The sequence below is a fragment of the Apostichopus japonicus genome, chromosome 4 (assembly GCF_037975245.1).
Source record: "Apostichopus japonicus isolate 1M-3 chromosome 4, ASM3797524v1, whole genome shotgun sequence".
NCBI lineage: Eukaryota > Metazoa > Echinodermata > Holothuroidea > Aspidochirotida > Stichopodidae > Apostichopus > Apostichopus japonicus.
This window is the reverse complement of record NC_092564.1, coordinates 22,284,571-22,298,464: the sequence shown is the minus strand read 5'-3', so window position 1 is coordinate 22,298,464 and position 13,894 is coordinate 22,284,571. Positions and strand designations below refer to the sequence as shown.

Sequence of the window (13,894 nt, the reverse complement as noted above, 5' to 3'; positions counted from 1 at the left end):
TACGACCTTCCTTACCGGTTTCGAACCTCTGTACATACAATCAGCGTCCATAGCCTAGTTGGTAAGGGTGTCCGAATATATATATATATATATATATATATATATATATATATATATATATATATATATATATACAAGAATTACTGAAATATACCCCAATGCTGGTGCAGCAGTATCTTCCATCTCCCTGTACAAAATGTCCGGCGGGACATTTTATACCGGAACATTCTCTCTTGCTGGACAATATCCCAACGTGCATGTCCCCTCTCACAGTTTGTAAAGTGCGACCGGACGAAATGTTCTAGGACATATATTGTCCGCATAGATATCATAGGATATTAGCTCTCCTTCAAAGAATCTTGTAAATGAAAATTGTGAGGAAGATAGTCTCTTAGTTTAATGTAAAAATATTCAAGGCAGCTTTGTTAGCAAACTCGAAAATGAAGTAAACTAAAGTTTAATTGTTTGTATTTGCAACTGACGACAGCGGCGAGAATTATAAGAACTATCGATAGTCCTATATTCTCCACTGACAATCAAGAGTAGACCTAAACTCAATGGGAGTTTGACCGGTGCAATTAGTTGTGAACACTGATGCCGAGCGTTGCCAGCATCAGATTCCAAGGAAAACGTTATAGCTATATACCTCATCGTTTTGGTTCGGCAGGGTAAGTGCGTGGTGGGTTACAAACCCGCCCATTTAGATAAATATCAGACGTGTTACTTTTCGATGTGATTTAAAATATTGAATGGTTAAATCGTCGGAGCCTGCGGTACTGATATAGTTAAATATAGAAAAAGAAAAGGGACACGATTAAGTACTAGCCATCAGTTTCCATTAATGGAAAACAATTTGCATATAATCCAGTGTTTGAAATCTGGGGATCGGGCGATTTGCTCCCCCCTCCCCCATTAGACTGGAACCCTCCCAATATGTATTTTTCTTTTGAGGGGACACCGGGAGGGTTTTCCCAAAATGCACCCTGCCTTCACCCTACTAACCGAGACAAACCTCGAAAACCGATCTCCGCAATGTATGCAACCCATTTCGAAAACTGATATACCCATATTGCAATGCTTACCACGGTCCAAGACATTAAAAACAAATTTAATCACACTTTTCGCCATGACGACAAACAACAGAACAAAAACGAACAATTTCATGTTATTTACAACACTTTGAGAAAAGAAACCATTTCTTTTTCGCCAGAAGTTCTGTCGAATACTTAGTCGTATCATACTACGAATTTTCTGCAGCTTAAGATACTTAAATTATTTCTGTTTTAAGCCATGATGAAATATCTTGCTCAAAATTGATTCAAATCCACACGCACCATCATAACTTCCTATATAGTATGAGATTTAGGAGCCGAATCCTATCGTAATATCGGATACCCTTCAAGGAAATAAGTAAACTAAGTAAACCCGTGAACAAGAACTTTAATTAATAGGATAGCTCTTAATTTTTTTCCCAGGTTTTCTGGTCCCGTTCTTTTTGGACACTCTCCCCCCCCCCCCCTTCATTGATAAAATTTCTATATCTAAATTACATGGCATTTTGCGACTGTTTCTGCAATAGTCAGAGGATAGTAAGGTCGGTTGGTATAGTGTAATAAGGACAATGTCATCAATAACCATTAAGTACGCATTTATGTTATTCATATTCATAAATATAGCCTTAAATTGGACACCTATCCCCGCCCCCTTTTCCTCCTGGATATAATTTATAAAATACGGACTCAGCGACTAAAATAGGGTACGCATCCATTCCATTCCTTCACGTGACTTATATTGACATTATAACCATATACTTTGGTTGCATATAGTCATATGGACTGCGGGAAAATTCCATTGTTATTTACCAAGAGAACTGAAGGCACCCGTCATTGTCACTCAACACCATCTCAACCTTACCTTTCACACCACTTACCTCTTTAGAGACGAGAAATAACCAGTAAACGTTTAGTGGTTCCGATGCCCAAACATATTCATAGTGTGGTAAGCCATATACATGTTAATATTCATGAAAATCAAGAGGGATTATCTATTGACTAATTAAGCAACATATAAATGGAGGTACCAGGGATCAGTTATCACGTTGAGATTTAGCCTATTTAGTAACAAAGTATAACTATAATTTCTACCTACACTGTGGTCATCTTGAAGGCACAGTCGCAGCAATCAACTGGGGCTCGCAGAACTGGTCCAAAGACCAAGTAAACTGCGTTTCATTGCATATGTTGCTACTGAGCTGAGGGATCCGTTTCTTACTAAACGATCTTCCCAGTTTGTATTAAGATATCAATGGATCATTGACACCATTAGTTGGAAGTTGAATGGGGCTAAAGAGGCAAACACTCCTAAGTGCTTCACCTACCCTGGTTTACATTATATTTGGCCGGGGAGGGATATGGGAAGCGAAATGAGGGAAATGTCAGTATAAGTATGTTTGTTTCTTTATTTTTTTTAAATTCCATTCACAGTTAAAACAAGTTTTCTTGGGTTTTGAAGAGCAGTAGGCCACATGGCTGTTTCGGGGTTGCCCCCATGTGGTCCTCAAATCACCTTTGACCATCACCAAAATCGATAGGCTACTTTTAGTCAATGTTATACATCTACATACCAAGTATGAGGTTTGCCCAAGCTTCCAATATTGATACATCATGCTTACAAGGTTTACTCCATATGACCCCTGGTCATCCGTAATTGCCCTTTGACCTACAAAACAAAATAGGCTACTTGTACTCAATGTAATACTACGGACCAAGTATGAGGTCTGCCCAAGCTTCCCTCCTTGAGATGTCGTGTTTAAATGGTTTTCAAAATTTGACCCCTGGTGACCCGAAATTAGCTCCATAATTAGCTTCTTGTTCTCAATGTGGTACTTCTACACACCATATATAAAATTGACCTTCCCTTCGTCAGATATCGTGTTTACAAGCTGGGCGTCACAAACGCACACACACACGCTCACACACACACACACACCTACACACACACACGCACAAACGTCATGCATCAATGAAAAGGTTACGATTATCATCGAAACCAAAAATCTTTAACAGAGTCGGCTACTTCGATAGGAATCAAAAGTAGGTTGGGCTACGAAATGTACACTGTTGGAGTGATGGCAAAGTTTAAAATATAGCATTGTTTGAACACTACATCCCTTCCCTACTTAGAATGGAAATGAACTATATAGATCAAGTTTGATGAGTTCTTGGCAAAAGCAAACAAATCCTAAGATATAATAAATTCACAGATGAATCATAGGAAATTTGGTGTACACCTGAAGAGAATACCTACGGTAACAGGTCGGTGGATTTCAAATAAAAAAAGATAACATAATCAGATAAAAATCGTCCAAATGCATAATATGTACTGTAAACTAACAGAAAAATAAGGTTATAAACTTATATGCAAGTTGTTCAACAAAACAAGAAAGGAAAATAATGTTACGAAATTTATGTAAATTGTTCAATGCAAACACAAGTAAACTTAAATTAAGCAATCATATGTTTATGAGCTAAATCGATGATATGTCGATTTAAATAGGTATATGTCAATTTGAGTTGCTAGAAACTGGTATAAGTCGAAGGAAATTGACTTCGACCGATTTAATTCGACATATCATCGATTTAAACTGGTATATGTCTATTTAAATTGACATATACCGATTTAATTTGATATATCATCGATTTAAACTGGTATATCTCGATTTAAATTGGTATATGTCGATTTAAATTGGTATATGTCGATTTAAATTGGTATATGTCGATTTAAATCGATGATATGTAGGATTAAACTGGTATATGTCGATTTAAATCGGTGAAAGTCAATTTAAAGGGTGTGAAGACTCGCGCAAAAAGAAACGTCTAATGCCGGTAATCTGACCTAGTTTCGAATGAGGTGTAACAGAAGTGTTAGACACCACCATCAATCCCAGAAAATACACACACACATCTTGCTACCATCGGTAATTAGACACTAGTGTACAGTCAGTACATACAGCTGCGGTCAATACCCACAGCACAGTGTACAAACAATACAGCGGTGGACATCTCAGGTCCAGCTAAAGATAACAAGGGTATCACGTTTCATTACTGTACTGTCTGCATTTTGTAGCGACACGAACAAAACGTCACTTGCAAGCAACGGAAACTTAACTTTTTCAGATGGCCGCACACGGTTTAGGGCAAGTATACAATGCCTTTTAGCTGCTAGAAACTGGTATAAGTCGAAGGAAACTTTGGTATATGTCGATTTAAATCGGTATAAGTCGATTCCCCACGATTTGAGACTGATGGCCCGCCATACGAGCGACCTTCAAATAGCTGCAAAGCAAAATGTTTGTCAGCAGGTGCGATATGGGCATCGATGTATAAATTTCACATTAATTCAAACACTTGGTATTGCATTCTGAGTGTTTCACTTACATACCAATGACATAGTGATTCAAACACTTGGTGTTGTATTCTGAGTGTTTCACTTTACGTATCAAAGGCACAGTGATTCAAACACTTCGTATTTCATTCTGAGTGTTTCACTTACGTACCAAAGGCGCAGTGATTCAAACACTTGGTATTGCATTCTGAGTGTTTCACTTACCACTGCACCACTGTAAGCCAAACACTTGGTATACATGCATTCTGAGTGTTTCGTTCACATTGGTGATTCAAAACACTTGGTACAGCTCATGGAGTGTTTCGTTTTCCACCATTTCTTGGCTTGATTTTATGAATTTGGTTTTCACAATTATCTAAAAGTAACAGGCATCTTCATCTATTTTTCCCGAACACATCCAAAAGCTTCAAAATTTACCCCTAAAACAATTGATATTATCAGCGAATCTGAAACGGAAGTGACGTTAAAGGTTAACCAGCTGTGTTGTCGAAACACCTTGAAACTAACCTCAGCCATAATCAGCTGGTACTTGGTAGTGGTGAGCGATCAATTAATAACTGTTTGCACATATGATCACACGAAAATGGGATGCCACAGAAAGATAGCTGCTACTTGATCCTATCCCCCGTCTGATCTGAGAAAAGTGATCTTGGTACAATTGTAGTTGAATCTTGGCCCAACCCAGACCAGCCCAGCAGTGATATTTAATCAAACCACGTCCCTGGTCATGCCAGGGTTCGAGTTCACGGGAACGGTAGTGGTGTTTATTTATCATTGACGTAGTCAGTGATAAGACCTCGCCAAGCTAATACACATAAGAGGTGAACTTAGAATATCTGCACGTGTAACGCACTTTTCATAATGGCTGACAAAAATACTTTCGTGTCTCTTGGGAATGGCCAGACGATTCCTATACTTGGACTCGGAACATGGAACGTAAGAATCCACTTCGTTAATAGTTACTATAGTTAGACTTAGCAAGGTTAAGTTTACGTACCCTATGTATGATCAGTTCATACAAGTACCCTAGGCCATGGAAGTAAAAACATGCCTAGGCCAATGTGGCTTGAGTTTAAGGCGTACCACTACCAGCTGTATAACACTTAACAGCAATTCATACTATGAACTGTAATTTCCCGGTCTAGCTTACAGTTTAGTGGAGGAACCTATAATGATGTGGGATTAATTGTATAGGCCTACACACTTTCAAAAATTTCCTGTAATTACCATAGCAATGGAACTTGAAATTTGGTAGTACTTATCCCAATGTGTCTTCCTCAAAATTGCAAAGCTATGTCCAAATTAGCACTATCAAGGTAACTTGTGTGCATGTTTGCAGTTACAGTACAGTACATGTGATACTGCCTTATAAAAGGTCATTTTTCGTGAATATCTTGCAATGGAAATTGCCCATAGTTAATTTTTTCCATGTGAAAAATGTAGATATTGGTGACATATTAAGGCAAGATATATAGAAGTGAGAGATATATTATACAAAACCTGGTTTCCCAACAAGCTTTGAAACATTGTTCATTCAGACCATGTCATCTTGTCATATCATCTCCCGGGGCTGTTGATATATATGTCTCAGGCCTGAGAAGAGGAAGGTGACGGAGCTAGCTACAGCACTAGGGTTAATTAGGGAAGATAAGAGGGGTTCAGGGGAAATGTAGTATATAAAGATTGTTGTATTCTCTCTTTAAATGTACTGTATAGAGTGCAGTACAAAATTGCAATGGCTCAACATTCAATTGAATGAACTGTGTAAATACTGAGAAATGATGAGTAACTTATGCTTAAATGCTAAAATCATGTTAGAAAATAGCATGTTCATTTGCACCTGATTGAATCTTTTGACAAAAACAATGAAGAAATTTACTTGTGCTACCGAGCAACTCTCTAATTTAATTTTAATGTAATATTGTGACGAGCCCGGCTCCTCCGATAGTAATACTATATCGGGACTCGCAATAGAAAGGTACTGGGATATCTTGATGCCGTATTTATGCTTCTTCAGGAGATGTCTCAAACGGAAGAAAACAATGACTTCACACAAAAAACAATTTGACGAGATAGGATTTGATTAATGATTCGGTATAATTTCTTCTCTGTCGATTCTCTTTACAAATAAAACTAAATTACAATGATTTGACTTGACTCCGTCAATTAAACAATTAGAAGGAGTGATGAAATGGTAACGAAGCAATGACGAAGCGACGAACTGGTGACGGAGTGATAAATTTGCTGACGGAGTCATAAATTTGCGGGACATGCCGCCTTTTATACCTTACTTCCATAAAATCCCTCTGCGCACAATCAGTAGGCAGCGAATAACCTGACCATCCTGTATTAACTTAACGATATAAAAATAAGTGCGCTGGCACTGATCTGCCCTGATTGGTTGGGAGTTTGGAAGTCCATCCCCTTTCTTATGGAAACCTCCATACCACGTGAGAGAACCTTCTCGAATGTTCCACAGACATAATGGAATCTATTTTGGGAAAAGGCCCTGTACCAAGATTCAATAAGATAGTTAAAAACTTCTTGTGGGAAAACTGAATCCATGACCTAGATAAATATACAAGAGGCCTGTAAGGTGTCTCGATGGAGTTTTTCGGTAACATCAAAGAGATGGTATCACTATTTCATAACATTAATAATAAAGTTGTCTTAAGTCACACACAAACTCTATTGACCTATATGCCCTGTGAACTGATCCACTCTCATATTCATGAATAATTGATGATCATGGTTCTGTGTTTCTGTGTCCAAAGAGTACAGTAAGTACGTATTTATAAGTAGCAGCAAGGTTCGGGAACAATTCAATTGTATATATATATGTACTGAATGTGTATGAAATTAGAATGTTAGCATCCAATCAGGTTTCTTTGAAATAGAGTTTGCTTGAGTCAAAGCAATTGATACTGTACAATGCTGTCTGTTTCTACATGTATAGGCTACATGTACATTTGCTCACGACAATAGACTTACTGTACATTCTATTCATTGTTATCACTGCTAGTAGACAACCGAAGTGATGTTTGATGTAATTAGCAATATGTGCAAACATTCTATGATGGAAAACAACAGAAGAGAGGAAACAGGGAGTGGGAAGGGATACAAGTGTCAACATTTTAGAATATCCTTTGATGGGAATAATGTTGTTGTAATCAGCCTGTTCTCAAACTGTACGATCCAATACATACAACGAGACTCGTCATTTCAATTGATGTAACGTAACTTATGTGAGCTATATTTGTATGTAACTTGCAGACAGCATTATCATTAAGATTATAAGTATGTTCTGCTAAATTATGAATGCACAATTACCAACTACTGTACTGTTATGATCAATTTTCATTTAATTTGGTTCTAGTCCGAGAAGAACAAGGTGAAAGAGGCAGTGATTGCAGCTATTGATGCTGGCTACCGGCATCTGGATTGTGCTTGGGCATACAGCAATGAAATTGAAGTTGGTGAAGCACTGAAAGAAAAGTTTACTGATGGAACAGTTAAGAGGGAGGATGTATTTATTACCAGTAAGGTATGTTTTTTGTGTCCTTGGAAGAAAAAATGGAAATTTTAAACATCATCAATTGTAACAACAAAGTGAGTTATGCACTGCTGATGTTTAATATTTGCCTAAACTTGTATTATTCACTGCAGATTTTGATATTCACTTCAAGCTGTATTATGCACTGCTGATTTGCTGAGGTCCAGGTCGTCCAAAGAACAAGCAGCATTTTTTTTGGAAATTCAGCCATGTCATATTTGAAAGACATACTAGTGAATAATTGTACTTTCCTCAATTAAACATGAATCTGTTTCAGTACCAGTGATAATCTACTATAGTACATGCTCCAATTTATATTTGTCCCAAAGTACGTTTGAAAAGAAATGATCACTGATGTTTGTATGAACCATTGCTAGACCTGTGATTGTCAGCAATGAAATGTCCCCATCTCTTTTCCTCTATTTTAGTAACATGAACACATATTACAGCATTTTAGATCTCATGAACAGAATTAACACTATGGTTTTGTACTAGTGTTGTTAACAATAACCGTGTAAAATTTCAATCCTAAAATATAACTGATTGGTAGGAAAATGCAGTATTGATTTGATGATTTTGTTTGAATGTTTGAACAGTTGTGGAACAGCTTCCATGCACCAGAGGATGTTCAAAGAAATCTGGAGGATACTTTGAAGAAACTACAGCTCAGCTATCTTGATCTTTATCTTATGCACTGGCCAACTGCTTTTCAAGTAAGTCGTAGTTAAAGTGGGGCTTTGAAGTTAACAGAAATTTTCATGCATCATACATCTATGATGGATTTTGTTCTTGACAGGATGTACCAAGTGAGTCAAATGCAGCTGTGTTGATGCCTGAGTGGGTGTGTGTGTGTGTGTGATGCATTGGTTAGAAAGATGATAACTCATATTTGGTACATACTGTACATACGCTCACCGTATTGAGTACAAAATTTGGTTGAAATTGGTGAAGGCCATTTGTCTTTTGAGGTCAGAAGAGGTCAAAGTCTGAAACATACTAAATATGGTAAAACACAAAGTGACCTTGGACAAAGCTCGAATACTTTGTAAATAACCCTCATAAGTTATATTTTCTATTTATTGAAATTTGTTGAAAGTCCAAAGTGAGGCAAATGTGTTACACAAATGTAAAGATGTTCATAGCAGCTTATAAAACAGAAGTACATCATATAATATTTTAATTGTCCTTCAACCTTAACACTGAGTTACACAAAAGTTAAATTATTTAAGCATCGAAACATTTCCTGTTCTGTACTAGTCTCTTATTTGGTACAGCAGTTAATGCAGTACTGACATATCTGCATTACATTGCTTCTATTCAGGCTGGTGAGAATCCATTCCCAACTAATGCTGATGGTGGGTTCATTCCTGGGCCTACAGACTACACAGTCACATGGCAGGTAAGTACTAATACCATGTAATGTAAGTACTAATACCATGTAATGAGATAAGCCTTCATGGGAATGAATATTAAAGCAATATTCAGAGATTCATGCCTTTAAATCCTAAATGGTTTCTTAGTTTTCTAAAAGTCAATGTCAACAGTCAGCAATTTACTCCTTAAATCCTAATCCTAAATGATATGTTATTTTTGTAACATGTTATGTAATAATCAACAATTAGATTTTTACTCCTTGAATTCTCAATGATTTGTTAGTTTTCTTTAATATGTGTTACATCACTGTCAAAAACCAGGTAATACAGTAACTCCTTAAATCCAAAGTAAAATGTTAGTTTTCTATAAGATGTGTTACATCATTGTCAAACACCAGGTATTTACTCCTTAAATCCTAGATGATATGTTATTTTGCTATAAGATATGTTACATCACTGTAACCAATCAATCCTACAGGATATGTAAGTTTTTACTACATGTTACATCACTGTCAACAACCAGGTATTTACTCCTTTAATCCTAAATGATTTATTAGTTAAATTTCTCTAAATGATATGTTACATTTCTATTGTAACATTACTGTTAACAATCAGGTATCATTAAATCGTAACTGGCATACTTCGGCATGTAGCTGATTCTGCATCAGTAACATAACTCTAACTGTGTGCTTTGATACAAGGTTTCAACGGGCTAGCTGCAGCCAGTCATCTAATATCAAGATGACTTCATGATATATTCTATATTGTAGTCTATATTGAACATATAGGATAGGATACATGTAATACTACAATATTAAAAGCACACTCTCAGCTAGGAATTTTTTAGAGGGCGGGCCAATTTCATATGTTTCGATGGTTCAGCGTTAATCACGTGACACGGTATTTGTAATATACTGCCAGTGTACAGTGTACCCTGTATGTAAATATACGTAATATATAGCACAGTTTCATGCAGTGGTAGCATAACAAACGTAACGTGTATATTGCGGCTGCGTCGCCACGCTGTTGAGGTGGAAGGCACAGGTTGCATTATTGTGGGTCACGATGCCAAAAGCAGTGAGCGACAAAACGGACATGAAATGAAAAGTGTACTTGAGCTGGTGCTACGTACGTGGACTGGGTCTCCAAAAACGATCTACTGGAACAGAGATCGGGGAAAATGACCAATGCTACCTTCGCAGAGCATTTACTGGCATGGCAGATCATACGAGAAGGTAGGCAGCAAATTATGCTAACGACTAACGTTATATATTTATTATTTAGGCTACTGCATACTGTTTTCCGGCCGAAGTGTTTGGTCTGCCGTAGGCTTCATTGTTATATTGTTCAATAGATTATGCTAGCTAGGCCTACTACTACGAGTACTACAAACTAAGGCAACTAATACACCGAGAGACATACTGTAGGCTAGTACAGTCGTAGTATAGTCAGTTTTGCGAAGTTTGGAACACTGCGAAGTTCGGACACCCCTAAGAAATATGCGATTTCACGATGAGACAACCTACAGCAAGAGCCAATTGCACGAAAAACTACGAAGCTACAGTTATTTTCTCTCCAAACTGACCCAACCATATCAAGTATAGTTCCAGGTGATTTATACCATGAGATATAGTTTTGGGGTGTTTTAAGGCTTAGGTGTCCGAACTCCGTTGTGTCCATGCTACTGCAGTGCAGGCTGCTGTACAAACTGTAGCCTAGCCTAGGCCGAACATTTCATGAAGTTATGCTTTTCTACTTATATTCGCCTACTAAGCATGATCAGTATGGAAGTGTGCGGTATCATGTGTTTGGTTTATGATTCGGTAGCTTTGCAAATATGAATAGGACTTAGCCTACATTAGCGTAATATGGATTTGGTAGGGAGATCTCCCCACAAGAAAATTAAACTCAAAAGAAATGCAACTTCTCATGAGCGGAGCAATAGCAAAAGTAGGACTACTGTAGCCTACTGTAGCTCCAGGCCCAGATTTATAAAATTATGCACCATGGAGGGCCTACCTCAATTTAGTGGTTATTCCTGTCAAGAGCATTTTTGATATGGGCATATTTATTTTGTAACTGTAAGTCTAGTATGCAATGAGATACGTGAGGGACGGGCCTATACGCAATAAAGTAACTGTTTTCATTTCCTACTCTACTTTACCAGCACAATTGTAGAGTTACTAGCAACAAATAAATTAGTCTGACAACTTGAAAATTTACTGCATATTTGCATGCATGGTCATTCTCAGTTATAGACTACTAATTTGTTGTAGCCATTTCAGTTTTGTCTTTTCTTTGTGTCTGAGAATGGGTTCTTAAGTGGTGAAATAACCTCAAATCTGCTGAGCAACTCCAAGATGAATTAAGTAGGCATTGGGTTCTTTTACTTTTCTTAAGTCTGATATGCATAGGCTAGGATATTTACTTTGCTTCACTTGTTTGTCAATCCGCATAGCCACTTTAGCTGTGGATGATTCTCCACTTGCAAAGAAAATATGTACGCATTAATATAAAGGCCGTGGCTATTCTGACGACTAGTCGTAACAATTATTTATAAACTATTCTTACGACATCAGCGAATTCATGCGCAGTAAAGTAAATAAAGCAACTGTGCATGTAGTAGGGGTAAACCTAACCCTAACCTAACGCTAACCCCTAACCTAACCCTAACCCAACCCTTAACCGGAAAATATTGTTACTCCTAGTCGTAAAAATAGTACTCCTAGTCGTAAAAATAGCCACGTTAAAGCAACTGTGCATGTGTAAAAGGGAATTATTGTTACGACTAGTCGTAAGAATAGCCACTTTGTAATTTAAACTCTTTCTATCCCAAATTAGAGTATGCCTATAATACTCCCAACTTGGTAACATAAAAAAACGGTAGCGGCTTTTCCTGTAACTGTAGTGTAAAGTGATAACTGATGTAACTAAGTTTTCCAAATTAATTCAAAACTCAAAAGCCTTCTCAGAAAGAAGCTACAGTACACTAGCTCTACAGGCTCCTTTGTTGAATTAGTGAAGGATAGTAGATATTGCTCACATATTTATGCATTCATAACATGATAGTTTGCTATCATCGTTGTTTAATCATAAAATCAAGGACAACATAAACAAATCAATGTCACCAATAATTGTGAATGCCACCATTTTATGTTCGACAAAATTTTACCACATTTGATTTTATAAAGGATACACCATGCATGGCGCATTGACGCACATATTGTAGTTGTAATAACGCACCAAATATGCGCTTCATCGGACATGACGCACCATTCCGGGGGTCGTTGAGTCCGTCTTACAATAATTGATAATTTCATCATGATATAAAAATTAAACATTTGCCAAAATATAACAACATCATAGGCTTCATAGCTCTACACATAATCTGATCATGCAGTTCTAAAAATTTTACAAAATGGAAATGATACTACTGATTTGTGAGAGAACTAGAATGGTCACCCATTATATACCATATCATGTTTCTATAGTATCTTTTAAACACTTCATTGTTTAGGCCACACCTGTAGAATATTCCGTAATTTTTAGTCTTGGAAATAAGCAAAGCCTAGCTATATTTTTGAAAGCAATTATGCATCCCTGAACATGATGAAATTTGGTGACATATTAGTGTATGAGCAAGCCTACTGGGACATTGCCATTGTAACATCAAATGTTATGACATTTAGTGTATGTAAGGTATTAGTAGATGAGTTATAATACTGCAGGTGTATACTACTAACATAGAAATAAGAAATATAATAGAAATTGTTGCACAGGTTTGCACTATATTAGTAAATGGACCATTCTTGAATACTTCCAGAGTTGACACTATACATACTGTAAATCATAAAGCAGATGTGATGAATTTATGCTGCCAATAGCAAAGTTCTGTATTAACTAGTAGTGTAATTACTGTTCTGTGTTTGCAAAGTTGATTTGAATTTTTGACTATTTAGTGAACCTCAAGTGGCAAAATGTGGTATTCAGTAATTTATGTTGGAAGTTATATAATTCACTATGTCAGGGATTTGCTCACACTGGGCAGCTACTGTACGCCCAGCAGTTCTGAATGCCGCCCCGCACAAACAGTATTTAACCTTTTTCGCCCAGCACTTTTTGATGATAATTTAATAAGTTTTACCATAACCAAAATCTGGGAGAATACTGTATATGGCACAGAATAGGAATATAGCACCACCTAAGCATACTTCATGTGCAAAATTTGTCCATTTGGGGGGGGTACCCCACCCATGAAATCCCTCTCCCAGGGTGTGGATCACACTACCGCCCAATCTGCCTGGCACTCAAATATTCATGAGCACTTCCCTGCTATGTGTACAGTATGCATTCTGATATATTATTAACTTTGCACATCCCGGTATTATTTGTCTTTTTCAGTTGAAGGTGTGTGCCCAATTAAGAAACTCGAGAGGTTGGTATCCAAACTGATCAACCAGAAAAGATAAGACCAGTTCCTCAACGAAAGGCCATGCCCAACAGAGGCTGATGCAGCACTCCAGCAGCTATACCCCAGTGGAGACTGGTAATTTTTTGATGTACA

At 37.2% G+C, this 13,894-nt stretch overlaps 1 protein-coding gene across 2 annotated transcripts in view; it reads left to right on the top strand.

Moving 5' to 3' along the window:
• The first annotated feature begins 1,846 nt into the window (after nucleotides 1-1,846).
• LOC139966822 (aldo-keto reductase 1B-like) overlaps nucleotides 1,847-13,894 on the top strand; it is a 32,492-nt gene continuing 20,444 nt past the window's right edge. The window contains exons 1-4 of one of the 2 annotated variants that reach the window (XM_071970202.1): nucleotides 1,847-1,998; nucleotides 7,781-7,948; nucleotides 8,554-8,670; nucleotides 9,279-9,356. In XM_071970202.1, the coding sequence (XP_071826303.1) occupies nucleotides 1,975-1,998; nucleotides 7,781-7,948; nucleotides 8,554-8,670; nucleotides 9,279-9,356 (387 nt within the window). In that variant the 5' untranslated portion in view covers nucleotides 1,847-1,974. Of the gene's footprint in view, nucleotides 1,999-4,936; nucleotides 5,341-7,780; nucleotides 7,949-8,553; nucleotides 8,671-9,278; nucleotides 9,357-13,894 lie in introns of those variants that run through there. The other variant, XM_071970201.1, reaches the window with a different exon arrangement.